Source organism: Dermacentor silvarum, chromosome 11 (genome assembly GCF_013339745.2).
Source record: "Dermacentor silvarum isolate Dsil-2018 chromosome 11, BIME_Dsil_1.4, whole genome shotgun sequence".
Lineage (NCBI taxonomy): Eukaryota > Metazoa > Arthropoda > Arachnida > Ixodida > Ixodidae > Dermacentor > Dermacentor silvarum.
In genome coordinates, this window is record NC_051164.1 from 87,711,616 (window position 1) to 87,730,982 (window position 19,367).

General features: G+C 42.5%; 2 protein-coding genes across 3 annotated transcripts in view; one reads left to right on the plus strand and one right to left on the minus strand.

Annotated features, from left to right (window-relative positions):
- LOC119432728 (uncharacterized) overlaps positions 1-19,367 on the plus strand; it is a 127,840-nt gene that overhangs the window by 10,919 nt on the left and 97,554 nt on the right. The window lies entirely within an intron of this gene.
- LOC119433843 (probable RNA-binding protein 46) overlaps positions 3,296-19,367 on the minus strand; it is a 58,078-nt gene continuing 42,006 nt past the window's right edge. Inside the window, exons 4-9 of one of the 2 annotated variants that reach the window (XM_037701110.2) lie at positions 16,242-16,473; positions 12,564-12,663; positions 11,784-11,909; positions 10,371-10,500; positions 9,438-9,551; positions 3,296-7,032 (exon numbers count right to left, since the gene is read on the minus strand). In XM_037701110.2, the coding sequence (XP_037557038.1) occupies positions 6,968-7,032; positions 9,438-9,551; positions 10,371-10,500; positions 11,784-11,909; positions 12,564-12,663; positions 16,242-16,473 (767 nt within the window). In that variant the 3' untranslated portion in view covers positions 3,296-6,967. Of the gene's footprint in view, positions 7,033-9,337; positions 9,552-10,370; positions 10,501-11,783; positions 11,910-12,563; positions 12,664-16,241; positions 16,474-19,367 lie in introns of both variants that reach the window. The other variant, XM_037701109.2, reaches the window with a different exon arrangement.

Sequence of the window (19,367 nt, forward strand, 5' to 3'; positions counted from 1 at the left end):
TAACACTTGCCACACTTTATTACCTTTCTTTTAAGGAAATAGTTCATGTCTTCGCTTATGGGGATGCGAGCTACTGCCGCGACGAACGCAAGGAGAAAGCAGCCGGTCAGGTATGGTTGCCGCGTGTTGCCCGCTCCTGGAGAATGCAGCAGCTCTCCCTGAAACGCTTTTCGAGTGCCATATACAGTGAAATCTCCTTGATACGATCTTCACAGGAACAGGTAAATAAAGAGCATCACCCAACGTATTATCCAACGAAATCGTATTATCGGGAAATGAAAAATAAACGTATTAAAGTGGAATATCCTCAATAAGACTTTCACGGGAACCGAAAAATAAGCGTATCATCCGAAAATCGTATCATGCAACGTATTATCCAACCAAATCGTATTATCGGGAAAAGAAAAAGAAACGCATTATCCCGCGAAACGTATTATGTCGAATCGTATCAACGAGGTTCCACTATACAGTAAGTAGGCTAGAGGAGACGCGCGTGCCCCCCCCCCCCCCCTCCTTACGCGCACTTTATCGCGTAACTTCGACCATTGGCCGTAAGGGACGACTGCGTGCATCACGCCTCCACCCTTCCCTGCTCAGCCTCGCGCGCGTTCCCTTGCACCCACACCATACAGCGCGCTGGGCGTTATCGCACTTTATTGGAGAACATAACGGTGGCGATGGCGGCGAAAATTCGCCTTGAGTGTGTTATGCAATCGCTTCCGCATTAAAATGTCAAATTCTATACCGATGAGCCTTTCGAAGCATTGGTTGGCACAACGTAGGCATCGTGGCAGGCAGAAGACGCTAGGCTGATAATCCCAAGCCTGGCCCAAGCTACAGAACCAAGCTTGACCCAACAAATCCTTGTTTGGCCACGTTACATTTGGTCAAGTTTGGGCCAGGAGAGCTTCTCAGCCCATCGCTCGGGACCAGGTTCAGAGTTGAATGAATTCAGCTGCACTTGGCGAGCATTCGGAACGCATCACATTATGTTATTGCACATTCAACCCGCCGTGGTTGCTTAGTGGCTATGGTGTTGGGCTGCTAAGCACGAGGCCGGGGGATCGAATCCCGGCTAGGGCAGCCGCATTTCGATGAGGGCGAAATGCGAGAGCACCCGCGTACTTAGATTTAGGTGCACGTTAAAGAACCCCAGGTGGTCCAAATTTTCCTGTGTCCCCCACTACGGCGTGCCTCATACTCAGATCGTGGTTTTGGCACGTAAAATCCCATAATTTTATTATACATTCAAGGAATCCAAAGTTTATTCCAATTAAGGAGACCGACAATAACCTAATAAAGAAAAAAGAAAAAGCAAAACCCAAACCACTACAGAGCAGATTGCGCGCAACTTGATTTTGCGCTTCAATGCATTAAACGACGTTTTGTCAAGAAAGTAACTGGAACGCCAACGGATTTCTCCGCAAAGTTCGGGAATTAATGTCTCGAAACTGGTGTCATCCCGAGAATTCGTTCCAAGGGGATCCGCCTCGCGAACTCCACGGCTACAATTTGTAAATTGCAATATGGGCCATCAGGTAATTAGTTAAAAACTTAATTAGTGAATTGTTGTTAATTAGACAGTTATGCATTTCAATTTCTTGTGCAAGTAATGTCCGCCTCCTCGAGTAGACCAGCTCATGAACTAGAATTGTGTTATCTGCCACAGGCAACCTTTAAAATTTTTGAAAGTGTTCGCTGAAACACCCTGTATATAGGATAGACTTCAGGTTGCCAACAGTTCCATTCACATTGAAGGCTTCACTTTGTGGTGCATATGTTGGGACACCTTGCTAGATTGTTGTAACCTCTTCAGCGCATTATAATTCTGACCAAGATTTTTTTTATGGCATACTTTCATATTTTTCCCAAAACATTCCTAAAGAGTTTTCAACCAGTTAGTACTTTATGCATGCAAACCTTTTTACCTTTACTAAGCAATACACAGGGTGATCCCTTTTAAGTTCTACGGAATGTTTAAAAATGGCCTGTCACAGGTAACATAATTCCAGTCCTTCAGCTGGATTATTCAAAGAGACGGACTTCTACTTGCAGGAGAAATCACATTTGCAACTAATTGACAAAAATTCAGTAATTATCTTCTGAATTACATTACGGCACATATTGCTATTTAGGAATTGTAGCCGGCGAGATTGCAAGGCATATCCACTTGGAATGAATTTCCAGAATGACGCCAGTTTGGATATTCGCCATCAAACTTGCCGTAAAAATGCTCTGTTGTTCCACTTTAACAAAACGCTCTTTTATGCATTGAAGCACAAAAAAATAACTGGAACGCCATGTATTTCGTTGCACACTTTGGGAAATAATATCTCGAAACTGGTGTCATTCTGGAAATTCATTTCAAGTGGATGCGTCTTGTAAACTCACCGGCTACAATTCGTAAATTGCAATGTGTGTCGTAAAGTAATTAACAAAGTTCTTTAGTCAATTTTTGTTAATTAGCTGAATATGTGTTTCGATTTCTCATGCTAGTAATGTGCACCTCCTCAAATAATCCAGCTCACGGAGAATAATTATGCTATCTGCTACGGGCGATCTCTAAACTTTCCATAAAACTTAAAAACTATCACCCTGTATATTTCTGTCATAGAGACAAACGATAGTCGGAAATGAAGGAAATGCTTTATTTTTACAGTGATTAAACCATTTCGAGAAGCAAAGCTCGGCACTGAAGAAAGTTTTACACCCATTCTTGCACTTCTAAGGCAGGTCAAGAAATGTGTGGATTTTCATGAAGCATGTAACAGCGCATAGGCCTTTCCCATAGGGCTCCGTTCAGTACCTCCTGTCATGAGGCACCGACAGAATGAGTTTTCAATAGCATTAGTCTTCCGAGTGCTGACAATGATCTGCCATCTGTGTATTGGAACACAAAGACAGCAATAAGTGCAGCCTTCAAGCATTGACACTTTGTAGCCATCTATGTAGTAGAATTAAAACTAACAGGGCGTGCTCCGTTCATCCAAATGTTATTGAAAATGGAATATATGCCGCTGATGAGCTGAGCTTGTCCAAAGAAATATTCCTATTCCCAGCTTCGACGAGCTCCGCTTTTGCCGAGCTCCTCCAAGCTCGACCAGTCCTGTCTAATCCAAAGCGCCGCTTAAGAGGTTAAGTAGGTAATAATGCAATGAACCTACCTTATAAAGGAAATGCTCACATTGCATATGACAGAGCAGCAGTCTTGCCAACCAAGCAAGTGCTTCACCATCCAGTACCATGCAAGACCTGGTTGGCGTGGCGTAAACATCAGCATTTGCTACACGATATGAACTCAAACGCAACTTTATTTAACATTTAAAGAAGAACGCAAAAACCATAAATAACACATCAGAATACAAACCCTGTGACAAAAACTCCGTGGCAAATTGCACTCGTGCCACGCCAAGCAGGACCAACGTACGTACACAACATTTTATATGGTGATGCTCTTGCTCTTTTACAGCATAAATAATAAAAACCAATGAGCATGAGCATTCACATCGTACATACATAGGAACAAAATTTTGGCTTTTTTAACATATCTCGTACGTGTTGTGATGTAACTGAAAACACATTCTATAAATTTCACTGCATGGGACACAAGTGTCCCACCTAAATTGCACTTCAATCTCAGCATGTGGCAGTATACACTAAATAATCCAGCCAAATTACAATGTTTCCATTGGCTCAGAATTTTTATCACAAGAGCATCGAAATCAGAATTTCTACATCAAAAGCATCAGAATCAAAGGCACATGTCATGTCTTTAGTGACAGACTTAAGGCAGGGCAGATGCAGATCGTAACAGATTTCAATAACTCAATGTGACAAAAAGCTTATTTTCAAAATCGTTTGGCCAAGCAAATGCGTCAAAAACTTATGGTTCTGCATCGTGCGAGATGATCAGCCCAAAAAATACTGAAGTTCGAAATCGAAACTGTTAAAAGTGCCCAAGAGATCCTGTTGGAACATTTCACTAAAGTAATTTTAGTAATGACAAACGATGCTTTAATGGCGTCTACAAGCTATCTTGCTTGCAAATGTCAGCCCTGCAGGAATAAAAAAAACATAAAAACAAGAAAGACAATTCACTAAGCCAGCACATCAAGCATGTGTCAGGCACGTAATAACTTTATGATGCAATGCAGCAACCTAAAGGATTGCTTGAAAGAGCTGCAAAGTATAACCAGAAATACTTCCACCAACTTGTACATTTACTTACATTCCCACTAGTTGGCAAACATCTGACAGACTTTTAGTAGCAGAGACTAACTTTCCATCAAATTTCCACAAGAAAAATTAGGCTCTCGCATAAAGCATCTCTAATGGCTGACAGCCCGACAAATGTGACACTTGTCAAGTTCGCAGCCACAAACATCGTAAAAGAAAGCACATTCCTCAGCGACTTCCAAGAGTGTAAGATAAAACATAAATGAATGTGTCAAGTCATTCGATAAAATCTTGAATGCAGTTGGTCCCGTATTTCAGAACTGATTTGAGATGAATAGAGAAAGAAAGGTTGCATGCACCCAGGCGCACGTAAATGAAACGAAAACAATTCAAATAAGCAGCGCAGATGAATTACTGTAATGTAATGTAATGAGAGAATGTAATGTAGCACTCTCATTTAAGCTATGACGAAACAGCCTCTACTACCGCGTGACTAGATGGACTCACCCAAGCAAACCCGAAGTTAGCACATTTATTTGGCAAAGCTGAAAAAGTGGAATGCAAGAAAAGGAGGGATGTAATAAAATAAGCTTAGCAAAGCATAATAAACTTGAAACCGCATATGATAATAGAACACTAAACACAAAAGTAAATAAGTAGCAGTACTGCAGCACCAGGTGACCACAACTACAAATAGAAAAACATACAGGCTTGGCACGAGCTGTAGTTTCTTCCTTAACTCAAGCCACTGAGCTGCAGCATTGCACAGAAGAGAATAAATAAAGAAGTGCAGGACACCAGTATCCTGCACCAGGAACAAATGTACGTGCGCTTCACAATACTATTAACTAGTTTGTGCTTTTATGAGCTTGTAACACAGCACAGAGGGGTCTCGCAAGTCACATAAGATAGTTAAAATTACAGTCGAAATGAACGGCAGGTGCCCAGTCATTAGATCTGTAAAACATTTGGGCGGGGGGCAGGAATAGCACCATTTGCGTTCGCATCGGCTGGCGATTGTGGTACTTTGTACACTTCATTTTTAAAATTTTTTTTTACTTTCGAGAGAAACTGGGGACTAAGCTTTTCATAGAACTGGGCATCAAAATATGGAGTGGATCGAAAGATGAAGGCTGCACCACTGCGCATTTTCCGCATGACACTGATGTTTCCCCGCACCCCTTAAAATATTCCAACTCTGGCGATTATAGTCAAATAATGATTCCCAACATATACGAGAACTCATTTCTACATCCGATTTGCTTGTCTGTGTGAGGCGAGTGTCTAAAAAATGCCCTTCCTTTTTGAACACGTTGGTGAGCAACAACATGCACAGCTAAAAACATCAAACATTACTATCCCGAAAATACATTGGTGTTTAAAAACCTAATCTGATTTCGCTCGCACTGTTTCTACAACCTTCTGAAATGTTCTTTAAGAAATTATTCGCCATCATACTGCTACTCTAAAAAAATTTGGAACACAAATTTTTATTTAAAAAGGCACAGAACAAATTTTAATTTTACAGATTCTAAATTTTCTGTGCCTCGCTAAGTTTACGTAAATACCGATCTGGCATTCACACGCGCACGATATCGCAATATTTCCGGCAAGCAATAGGCACTAGCCTGGAAACCTTGGCTGATCGCGACCAACAATATAGTAATCAATATTAAGGTCGGTGCAGTTCATCTTTCAATGTCGGCACTAAAAGTTTCCAATACAAATACACACAACACAATCCAGGGAATGCAGAAGTACTTCTAGACAGACTGAAAATGTCCAAGATGAATGAGCTAAAAGTATTGGCAAGACCTCCCGTGCACATAAAAGACATAAATAAGGGTATAAAAGAATAAAGGATTTTCTTTGGGAAAAACGTGGGCACAGCTACTTGGCTGTACTACTACAATACACAGATGGAATGCACAAACACATAAAATACCTAATCAATAGTCTTTAACGCCACCACTTGCTGACCATGTGGCCACTAGTACACTTCCACACATAAAAGATACAATGAAGATAAAACATAATAAAACAAAGGTACATCGATAAGGTATACAGCATGGCAAGATTTTAAGGGAAGACAACCAATTACTAAACACAGAGCAGAACAGATTAAGAGAAGGCCACACAACATTCACGGTGGCAGATGTCCTACAGTCTATGTGATAATCACTAATGAGTACATTAATTTTCACTATTAGCTTTACTTAGCAACTCCAGGTTGTACTTTGTAGTTACAAAATTAGGTCAACTAGTATGCAAAGCACACCCACTTGATACAAATCCTCCATTTAACACCCGGGTTGAGAAATGTGTGTCCAAAGTGCACCGTAACGTCATTTAAACATTTCTTCACATTTTTTATTACACACTGTTCACATTGCAATGGACACAGCCAAAGAAAAACTTCCAAGTGGGTACAGCAACAAAATTTTGCTGCATATTTTGAGCACACATTTCTCTAACTCGACATTGGTCGTAGGGATTGTCTGAAATAACTCATTTTATATACTGGCTGATGTGCAATTTTGAACTGACAACCCCCCCCCCCCCCCAAAGTTCTTCATTAAGGAGTTAGTTTAAGACTTTTCTGCTATTCTGCGCTGCATTATGTTTAGTAACCCATGAAAAATCTCCCCCGAGACACCCTGTATACGAGTTTCGATGGCTAAACCAAAAGCATGGCTAGATGGCCACGTCCCTCTGGTGCCCATAAAGGAATGGAGGGCAACACGAGAAACTTGAGATCCTGATGAAGCCAGTCATGAAGGTGCAAGGCACATCAATATGTCGTGCTGTAATAGGCAGGAATGTAGACGGGCCGCGCAGTTGTGTTCACGAAGAAGCCTGCAAGTGACAGTACAATAATGGAATTTTCACAATCTGAATATTACGAAAACGGGAGGGATAAGGGGGTGTACAGCAATTGCATTGAAGCCCGAACAACAGTATACCCACTCGTACTCATTTCAAAAGTCTGAGTGAGCGAGTGACGAAGGGTGTGTGTAGTAGTGAATATGAACACAAGTGAGTACTGGCGGACGCAAGTAGGAACATGAGTGAAAAGCTATCCATGTGAGTAGACTAAAGCGGCAACCACATGTATGCAATATTCAAACGACGCGACAGGGTCAGCCTGTCGTGCCGCGGCATGCAGCAATCATATGGACGCGACACGGTGAAAAGAAAAGCAGCAACAAATTTACAGTGTTGCCCGAATAAATACAATCATGGGCCCTTAACTCTTTCCGTACCGCACCGATAGAGCATCGTTTGCCCGCTATCAATGGTTTGAAGCGCCGCTTTCGAGACCTTCCATGCCACTCACGGACACACTGCGCTATTGGAAGTGAAGGAGAACTATATTTTAGTTTTCTGAACTTTCGCGATCTTCAAAGCAGAACACAAAAATGACGGCACACGCTTCGGGAGATAGCAGACCTCGTGATTCCGCTGCATCTGCGACTGATCTTATCAATGCATCGAGCAGCAGCGAGTCGAGTCGTCGGAGGACGCCAACTTTTCGTCGGATTTTGAGTCTGAAGGCGACAACATAAAATTGCCCGGAACATCGGCAGCTGCAGCCCGGCATGCCCAGCTGTAGTGTTGCAGTTAAATTTTTGTAGTGAAATACCTGTTCAATTAATTTTTTTTTCTTGAAATAGTGCCTATTAGATGGCAATACATTTTGTATATCTCAGAATTTTGTTACATAGTTTTCTTGGTAGATACAAGCATGTCTTTACAAACTTTGTTCAATTTTATCCCACAATTTGATTTTGGCAATTTATATCTTTTTTTTGACATAAATCTCATTAACGAAACTTTTACGTGTGAAAAGTGCATTCATTCTGCTTTTTCATTATGTATTCATAAAATATTGAGTGCAGTAGTTCCTTCAGAAAAAGAAATCTGGCGTAACCTACAAAAAGCACCTAATTTCCCAATGGTAGGGAAAGAGTTAAACAAATTGCTAACGTACCACGAGGCCAGTGTTTTAACCAAGATGTGAGGAACTTTACACAGAATGCGCACAACATACATTGAACAGTATCTCAAGCTCTAATGCAGCCCTCAACCACAGTACTGGGGTCATATGCCGGATCGTCCACTTAGTACATATCATTTTTAGGGGATGCCAATTGGTTTCAGCGGGAAGAGTGCCCAAACTAGACACTTACATAAAACGCCCTCAAGCACAGTACTGGGGTCATAGTCCGGATCATTCACTTAGTGCATATAATTTTTAGGGGATGCCGATTGGTTTCAGTGGAAAGAGCGCCTAAACCAGACGCTTACATAAAACGCCCTCAAGCACAGTACTGAGGCCATATTCCAGATCGTTCACTTAGTGCATATCATTTTTAGGGGATGCTGACTGGTTTCAGTGGAAAGAGTGCCTAAACCAGACGCTTACATAAAACGCCCTCAGGCACAGTACTGGGGCCATATTCCGGGTCATCCACTCAGTGCATATCATTTTTAGGGGATGTCTACTGGTTTCAGCGGGAAGAGCGCCCAAACCAGACGCTTCCATAAAACAAAACTGAAAGCATCCTGAAAAGCAACCAGCAACCAACTAAGAAGACAACCTCTGGTCAGACAGAGCATTGGGCAGGCACAATTTATAGACCAGAATTTTGAAGACAAGTAAGCTAACGGAACTTCTGACAGTAAATTTACATTTTTCAGCACATTCCCCGCCTGTGCTGTCTCATTTTCCAACGAAATTCTCACGAAAGCGAATTTTTTCTAAGTCCCGACCGATTTCGTTATTGCGAGGTTCAACTGTACTACACCAGACATACAACCAAAAAACAACAACAACTGGTCTGATTGAATGTACCGGAAAAAACAATATGAAGCAAGGCCGGTATATCTAACAAGATTAGTACGTCCAGTGTGTCCCCCGTTTATTATTTGCTTTTGCCCTGTTGTGTGCCACACTGTATCATGAAATTATGGAATACCAACTCGCCGAAACCTACACCCTGCTCAAGTGTGTTTTCAATATTGAAATACTCCTAGTATTTCAATATTGCGTGTTTTTCTTCAACACTGTGCAAGAAACAGAAAGGCAGGAGCCGATGGCCAAGGCATAAGCAGAGAATGGCCAAGCCGGACTGGACAGAGCAGACAACACAGTGCTTACACAGGGCAGCAAAGCGCACAGCCAAGCTACAGCGGCGGAGGCGGAGGAGGGTTGTCGGGGTACTGCTGCTGCCGAGGTTGTCCAGTCGTATTAGGACTACCTGCTCTGGGTTGTACGGCAGTGTATGGAGGGTAGCCTTGGCCCAGGGCTGCAGCTGCCGTGGTAGCCACGAACACTGGGCTCGTCAGGTGCGGGTACTGGGCAGGAGTAGCCACTGTGAGAAGAGCAAGTAAACTCGTTCAGTGATGTATGCCCCCAATGGCAAGTTGAGTTGAGTTTCTTTACCGGAGTTTGTTTACTATTGCGTTTCTTTACTGGAGCTCGTTGTGCAGATAAGAAAATGGGCTTCTTCATGCTTGCAAGAACCAGTGTTGAAAGGTTAAGCCACAGAAATGTTCTGCTTAAAATGTTCGACAAAAGCTTTTGCAGTTACCGCTGCACTGTCCTTACTCAAATTTCACAGAAAGATCACATTTTTGAGTCTACGTCATTTGGTTTAACACTTGGCACAGTTAATTGCCTGGTATTTATGAAAAAAAAAATGAAAAGTTACTTTCATTCATGGAGATGCAAGCTGCTGTCATGACAGCCCAGCATTGCCATTCAGGGAGGGTTGCCATGCATTGCCCGCTCCTAGAACACATGGCAACCCTCCCTGTGGCAATCCTCCCTGAACAGCAGGCCACACGAGAAGAAATTTGCGTATAATCCACACTTGAACTTAGAAGTATTGGTATGGGTTATCCACGCAAAGAAAAGGTACCTCCGGTGAATATTCATTTCCTTAACGGTATTAACAGAGTAATCAATAGGAGTATAATCAAGGAAAGACTATTCTACTACTGATCATTACCTCACGATGTTTAAATGAATGCAGCACCATACTTCCTGAAGTAATCATGAACATCGCATGTCTGAACCTGTATTCCATAAAAGTTTAGAGACAAAGTAATTAAGCTTCAGGGCTGCATTCACATACTAAGCAAACACTTTAGTGAAGCACGCCAAATGAAGAAAATGCAGGAACACTCACTCTCAAGTCTCTGCAGCAGATGGTGGAGGGCATAGTCTGCAGCATACTCCCGGGCTTCTTCGACAGTGCGACAGAATTTGTTTGGCGTGATGGTATTGTACATCGGTGGCGGGATGTTTGGCAGAGTCACCTGCAATGATTGTCTTTGCTTACCTTTTTCATTTTCAACATGGCGGGTTCAAATACAGTCGAACCAGGTTATATCAAACAGTGCAGTGATCGTAAAATAGTCGCCCGCCATGGTTGCTTAGTGGCTATGGTGTTGGGCTGCAAAGCACGGGATCGCCGGATCAAATCCCAGCCACGGCAACCGCATTTCTATGGGGGGTTAAATGCGAAAACACCCGTGTGCTTAAAATTTAGGAGCACGTTAAAGAACCCCAGGTGGTCCAAATTATTCCGAAGTTTCCCATAATCAGTTTGTCGTTTTGGCACGCAAAACCCCATAATTTAATCTTTTTTTATCATAAAATAGTTCGATACAGCCAAAATAATCTACAAAATTAGTAGCAAGACAAGGGCAATGTCAAGCTGCTCGATGATTCTCCGTGATAAATACTCATAACGTCAGCCAAGGAAGTCACCCGAGAACAAGCCACTACTTAACATCGATGAAACAAAAACGCTCGACAGTGGAACATGCACGACAAAACGCAAATGCATAGCAGCTTGGCTTAAATAGTAGGCTCCGCTACTTTCAACTTCAAGGATATGCAGTGCCACTGTAGCCATTGCTGTGTCATCAAGCGTCTGGCTGTGTGGCACAGCGACATTCGCTTCTTAGCATCAACTGCCATCAGATCACAGTCTGTTACTACACAGAGACATCTAATGTTATTTCCGGAAAACGACTTCTGCAAATGAATACACTCGCTGAACAAATAAATGAATAAATATAAAGGATCCATTAGAGCAATTATGTTTCCATTTTTAGGCGACACTTTCTTTTTATTCCTTTTTTTTTACACAATGTTCAACTTCATTACCTTCATTGCACTCCGTCATGTCAGTCATACTGTGTTTAGACCTTACTGTGTTTAGACCTGGCTTCAGTCTTGTCTTGACTTAGTACGCGCAACTACCTTTTAATAATCGGCAGGGAGGGTTGAGGATTGCAGCAGGAATGCAGCGGGCAAATGTTATATTTTTGGATGAATGCTATCAAGCTAAAAAGTTGTTTTTATTAAAAATGCATATATCAAAGAACATTTTGCACATACTCAAACTTTTTTCTTGGCCTTCAAGTTTTCGACACATCGAGATTGCCGTTGCTGGCAAATTACATTACCTTCTACCGTGTAGCAGATACAGTATACCTAATGTCACTTGACATATCAAATGTCATTAGATACAAACGACATTACACCTTCCCATGTGAGGGGTATTACACCCACTCCCCAACTGCACACGAACCTTGAAGAAGTGAAGTGGTGTCTGCGTTTCACTGCTGCCCGGAGAGCTGCACTCAGAGCTCATCACTGTGGTAAGCTGGAACTGAGGCTCACCCCATCCTTGCCTTTCACACACGTCCATGAGAATCTAGGAGAATGGCACAAGCAAAACCTTAGCAGATAACACCTGAAATTTCTGCTTTTATCCTTGCGGCTTTAATCCTTTCATCTTTGTTCTCGCCAAGATTGGTTCACCCTACTACCATACAATCTCATTTTACCGATAGGCTTGAAAGCCAACTGCAATGACACTTCGAACCGCATATAGAGGATAGTTTCATATAGTATAGATATAGAGCAGCCTTCGTGAAAAATCTTACGTTTTGAATACGGGTAGATGCATTACAAAAAGCTAGCAAAAATAAACAAAAATACGGACACCATTAATGCTCACAGGAAATGACACAGAACCCAGAACAATAAAAACAAGCACCTCTTGAGATTGGTCATCGCCCCTGGAGCACCAAACCCCAAAGACAATGTGCCGAGATTTGCATCGCATACGCTAACCACTAGGTGCATGCGTCATTTGCTCAGGTGCTGTTTAAAAACTGTTATTAATGGATTTACAATTAGCAGCTCTGCAGCTTTGTCAAGATTGCCTCATTCTTCAACAGCATATGCTGGTCATAATTATTTTAGCCAAAGCAAAATTTTGTTGCAGTAGGCCTTTTAAGGGTCTAGAGATGAAACACATGCGGTATCGAGCAGTTCTGCAGAGCAACACCTTTCAGTGACCAACCTGAATCGTTCGTTGGCAGCGTGGCGTCAATCTGGGATTGCCTGGACGAGGCAGGACAGCCCCTCCGTTATAGCCGTGCACGAAGCCCTCACCGCCAGGTCTGGGTGCACAGGAAGACCTTGTCAGTGAAAAGTACTCCCTTGCACAGTACAATGACTATTAAAAGTGCGTATTAAAAATATAGCAAAAGACAAATGGCAAGTAGCAATAATCACGTATCTACAGAATTCACATGCACTTATGTGAAAATAGCAGGCTGTACGAGACGTGCACCTAGACGAAAATTTGTAAAGATCTTTATTCTTTGAGGTATGGTGCCGAAACCTTCTCTACATGTATGTAATGTTATGCTCTTATTTCGAATCCACGATGCCCATTTTTGTTTCTCTTTAGGTTGTAATTTTATGCAAGCTTCGTTCAATTTTCTGCAATGATTTGCAAAACATCAATTCCTCATATTTTGCCAAACAGGGTATCAATGGCTTCTGTAGCATTCAAGGAATGAATAAAGCTTACTTCTCTGCAAGAACAAGAGCTGGCTACGTAATTTCTATGAAGCCATTGATAACCTACTCAGCGAAAGCTGAGGAACTGATATTCCGCAAATGTTTGCAGGAATAATTAACGGAAGCTAGTATAAAATTAGAACCAAAGGTGAAAACAAAAATGGACATCATATTCGAAACAAGCACATAACATTGCATATATTATACAGTTTTCAGAACCATACCTCGAAGAAAAGAAGATTTTAAAATATTTTTGGTCGAACTTCCTTGCTTAACCAATTTAGATCTGCTCCAGAAGGTCTTAATTAATCACTCGCTTATTAAAATAAGTTTCACTGTAATGCCCGATACAGTTCCAAATCAGGAAATTGACAAATTGTTCATCTTTAATTGTGGCCCTGAAGATACATATGTACAAAATGCAGTGAAATGTTATTTCAGTTATAGCTTAATTACAATACCAATTAATTATTTATTAACTGGTTTGTCAAACTATGCACCGGTAAAACTGCACCCTAGCATATCAAAAACAGTTGTACAACTAAGTGCATTGCACTAATTTTCATACACCGCATAAACCAGCATTTCGAGGCATCAAACACAATGTAGCATAGACAATATGATGGGCATTACAGGGTCTTAGGGTGCTGGTGGACGAGTAGATAATGGGAGACTTTCTACACAATCTGTGGTATGCGGTATTCTAGAAAATGCATAACACACATGCAAAAGACATCCACAATATGCACATTAATTTTCATATATAAGATTACAATGTACAAGGAATACTAATTGGTGGTAAAGGGATCCTGAAACGATTTTCACTATTTTGTACAAAGGTACTTGAGTCGTTAGGGTAGGTCCTTCTGATCATTAATTGGCGCATCTAAGTGCTCTGTGTAAAGCGCATAATTTATTACAAGGTTTTAAAAAGGCACATCGCTACCGATCTTAGCATGCCACTCGGATGAATTTTAAGCCACCCCTGACCATTCGACGCGATTTGACCATATCACGTCAGTAGGGCGAGCTATCCGATTGGCTGCCCAGGGCGCGTCATCGATAATTTTTCCAACATCATGGAGAACAAATATTGTTCGTAATAGTTGAAATGTTAGTTAATTTGTTTCTATAAAAAGAAAGTAACAGAAAGAGAATGCAGAAGGACAGTGTATCACTACACTCTTGAAAGCACTTCCGGCACACAGAAACTGTCGTCTGCTTGTGTTACAACGTGCTCCGTGTTCACGCAAGCTGCGCGGTCTGTGTTGGTCTCAATCTGTCTTTTCGCGAGCCCCATAGTTCACCCTCGCGTTGTGGGCTGCAAACATAGCGATCGGCGACATGTCAAGCTGCGACATCGTGTCCCTCTGCAAGGCAAACATGCGAGCGAAGTGGCTGCAGCGCTGGTTGTGGGTATCCAATCGGCACCGGAATCTATGCGTTTGCAGCCGTCACTTCACGTTGAAGGATTACTATACAGCACAGTAGTGATTCGCACATCTGGTATTCAGGTAAACGCAACCGCAAGCTGACTGCACCGGGCGTTTTACGGGATGAGAGGAGGTGCAAACGTGAACGGCCTGGACAGTGCAGCCACCTGGTGGCACAGAGCTCAACCAAACACAGTACTAATGTAACAGTAATCAATTGTATTCTACTTTGCTGCTGGTGTAAATTTTTGGAAGGAGCGTAATCGTGAACACATTGTTTTTCGAGATGTTCAAAATGTTTTATACTTGGTTACAGCAATATTAGCTATTTGTTTGGCTGGTTAAGGTCTGCACCACCAGGTGGCTGGACCATGCAGACCAACTTTAGACCGATCAGGCCGCTCACCCGGCTCACTTACGTCTGCGCTGACTGAAGCTCCGTCATCACGGCAATAGTAGTATGGAGGGGCTTTAGTTTATGCTTCCACCCATCCATCAAAATGCCCGCCTCGACGGTGGTTACTGAAATACCGGACGTGCTCGGCGCTGCAACAGAATGCTCGCAACGCACGCTACATCGAAGCTCTCGCTTGGGATTGAGTGCCTGGCGGCTGGCAGAGAGGTTGGAGAGGCTTCGCACGTTGGCTCCAAGATAACCGTAAGTCTCTTAATATGAGACGCTGCACACAAATTGTGTGAATGTTTTACTGTAGCCGTACCTTATGCGTCTACAAAATTTGTCCGAACCGTTTCAGGGACCCTTAAATATTTGAACCCACTAGAACAGCATTAGAGAAAAATAATGAATATTAATAGACATCTGGGCCACTATCTTATAAGCGTTCGAAAAGATAACGTTCGGTTTCGCCTAACGCGACTTGCCTAGGCCACAATATCGGCACGGCTTGCACAATCGCGTGAGATGAAACTGAACATCGGCTTTTCGAACGTATATGAGATAGCGGCCCTGATAATTACTGCAAGACGTTGGCAGAGAAAAGCGAAAAGAAAATAAAAAGGAAAAAAAATACACCGACGATTATGATACTCCCTAATGTGAAATTTAAGTGCCAGCTGTATACGTATTTTCATTTCGCAATATAATGGCTGGCGCCGACAATTTGCATCGTGCGGCACGTTGCAAACGGAGCGAAGTGTGGCGCGACTGCCTCGCTAATCGGGAAATCGCGAGAGGCGGCACGTGGGTGACGCGTGGTTGCAACTGACAGCAGCCACCGCAGACAGTCTTCTGCTCATGCAGCACTGTTTCAATACAGACGACACACGCTACTCTGGCGCCATCTAGTAGCCATTGTCGCCGCAAAGCACATCCTACTGCGGCACTGAGCTCCACTTTCCTTCTCATTCTTTCACCATACTCTCCCCTGCTCCCCGCACTCTCTTCACTATCCTCGTCTTTCATCTCCTGCTGCGCTCTACGTTCGCTTTCATCCTTCGCTGTGTTCATTCGCTCGGTTACGAGGGACAACACTGACGCCGACACTCACCGCAGGAATGGGTGCCTAAGAGCTTTACTCTAAAACAAAGAAATAAACAACTGAAAGTACAAAAAAGAGATTATCAAAACTGCCGACTGACGCACACGAGAAAAATACAGTGTAACAACAGAGAAAATTAGTTCCAAGTGCTGAACAAAAACTACAGAAGTTATGTCATACTAGAGGAAAATGAATGTTTTGTTGTATTTATTAAAGTACTCAAAGTCTGCAGAAACTGACCTGCCAGATCCAACAGGCGGTGACACATGGTGCGCGGCCAGTGGGTAGAACCCGTAACCGACAGCTGTCATGGGCGAGGGCATCATCACGGGGGCTCCGCAAAGGCTGCCGCTGCCGCCACGATAGGTTACTTTGCCATTCGTTGTAGAACCAGCCAGGCGATCGTAACGCCTCCCTTGGTTCACCGGTTTGGACCATGCGACTTCAATCGGAGAGCCTTCAATCACGGCACCTGAAGCACGATGATGTGCCACACATTATAGCACAACATTTTCTCTCATCTTTATTGGCTTTCATTTCCAAAAGAAAATTCAGGGGAAAAGCAGTTACAGCATGATAAACAAGGTATTACAATTTCACATGAACCATGGCCGGTAGTTTTATGGACAGTATAAATTCCAGTAAATACTTTCGAACTTAAAAACCTATGGGGTCAAAGAAACTGGAAAGGAGCACGACACCACGCACCCACCCTTCTGAAGCAAGCATTCCCGTGCTGTTGCTCCCTTCCCTTTTGCATTTCACTGTGGCATGCCTCTGAAACTCAGCAGGTCACGTCACCTGTTACATATGGTGCTTTAGAAAAGAGCGCATATCAAGGCAGCAGCGTTATTGCTAACCTTCGCAGGATCGGTTTATAACATATGACTCAATCTCTTCTAGCCTACAATTGACCCCTGCCTGAAGCAACTCACAGTATTTACATATATATATATATATATATATATATATATATATATATATATATATATATATATACAGTGGAACCCCGATTATATGACTTTGAGGGGACCATGCAAAACCGTTGTATAATCTGGGTGTCGTATAATCGAAAAAGTAAGAATATAGGCAATGACGTACAGTGTTGCCCCCCAAAAAAAACTGATACAGAATGCCTGAATAAGCTCGCGGTACGAACCTGCACTGCTACAAGGAAGGCAGATTTAATTAGAAAAAATTACCGTATTTATTCGATTGTAACGAGAGCTTTTTTCATAATTTTCGTTGCTTGAACTCGACCCTCGCGTTACATTTGAATAAAGGCAAAATTCACCATTTGAAAACAAATATTCTAAATCCCACAATTTTTAGCGTTACGTTGGCAACCTGTAACTTTACGTCTCGATCCAATCCAGAGACAAGTCAACCGAAGTCAGAACTTGTTTTTGGGTGGAATCAATGCGTTTTCACTGTGTTTGTGCTGCTGCAATACCCTACGGCCTTTTGCAGTTCGACTCCGTTCATCCACAATGTTCTGGCGACGCAGCGCATTCGGTATGACGGCCGCTTCGAGAGATGAACAATTTTGATGGCCGCGGCTCAGTGTCTCGACGTCAACGATTTGCGGATGGCGGTACCAGCGGCAGGCCGTCTTTAAATGCGAGGCCAGTCGGAAAGGCTCTGTGAAAAGAAGTGGCCCAATACTGACTCAGAATAAAATGGCTATGCGGTCTTTTAAGCAGTACTTAAATCGCAAACAAGCTCGACGGCACAGAATGTGACTTGATTCTCGGGCGATCACTTTTAGAGATAGTATCGCTGTCCTGAAACTGCTCGTCCCGGCACCGAACCCCTCAAAGTATACGACCGACAGCGCGCTTGGCGCTCATTGCAAGCTTAGGACAGCGCCAGAAACACTTGTCGGGGACGTTTTCAGTGCCGAATCGCGTGGAATTTTACGAAAGTGAAACTATCTATGAAAGTGATCGCCCGAGAATACCGCCCAAGGAAAGATCCGTCTCCTGTTCAGTCAACGACGATGAGTGAAGAGAACTAGTTTCCGAATTTCAATTCCGAATAAAGGTACCATTTCGTCTTCGTTCATATAGCGTTACATTCGCAGTTTTATTTTTTGATTTCGCATGACTGCAGAGTCGAAAGTAGCCCCTTGTGCTACAATCGCGGTCATGTTACATTCTGGTAAATACAGTATTGCACACACCCGTTATCAGCTGGCTGCAGTGCGCTCACATGCCAGCCTGCGCCTGCTTACAGAGTTTCTTTAATTTTATTGTATTACTTATTTCTTGGACAGTACCAGCGAGGCGTCGTACTACGCGTGGTCGGTGCAAAATTCCGTCATATAATCAAGGTTAATACAATATTTCTATGGGGGTTTTGCCGGGTCCAAACCAATTCATCGTAAAATGCGGGTCGTCGCATAACCGGAGGACGTATAAATCAAGGTTACACTATATTTGTGTAAACATGCAATGTTGCTTTATTCAAAACAGAAAGTCACACAAATTTTATGTGAACCAACACAGCAAGGGCTAAAGAAAAGAATCAATACTACTCTTATTGTGTAGATTGCGCATATTTCATACAAGTTCAATAGTGTTGGCATGTTATTACTTAACCCTTCAACCCCCCAATCCCACTCTCATCATGAGAGGTTGTACCAATATTGTCAATGACGAGTCACACTCAATCAGCCCGATGTTGTGCTGCTCTCACTACCAAAGACAAGTTACGGTCGACATTGAGGCATCGGTGGCAGCAACAACAGCTTTTATTTATTTTAAAAATTGTAACCAGAAACCAATCAAGTAATACGTTTTAAGGATCAGAATGACAAAAAAATTTGGGGAAGTTTTCCGGAATGCATTTGGGGGTTAAAGGGTCAGCTCAGCCTGTTAAATTACAGGCTGAGCTGTATTAATAAAGCAACTCTTACCACGAGGGGGACACTCAATTCCAAACGGATACAAAAGCAAGACGGGTGGTGATGCTGACAGCTGCTCAGGTTTATTTATTTTTTATCAGACAAGACGAACTAGTGCATTATATATTCGAAAAGTGCCAAAGATTGAATTTGCAAGTGCTTTTGCTGTGCCACAGCGACCTAAATACGAGAAAATACATACACCGATCGAAACCCATAACATCATAGTAATGTACCAGTGATAAGGTTTCGGTGTGAAATTAATTAAAATTATGGAAGCTCGGATTTCATTTTTTAATAGTGATCAACCTCTTGCTGCAAATAATTGACAATAGACTTTTGAATAAACCTTATCAGTCTTAACCGATTTAATGTGTCTCTCGAGTGTTCCTTAAACTTTTGAAAGCCATAGTTTGAAGACACACAAACCTTGCACACTTCTCATGTCTATTTGTTTGTTG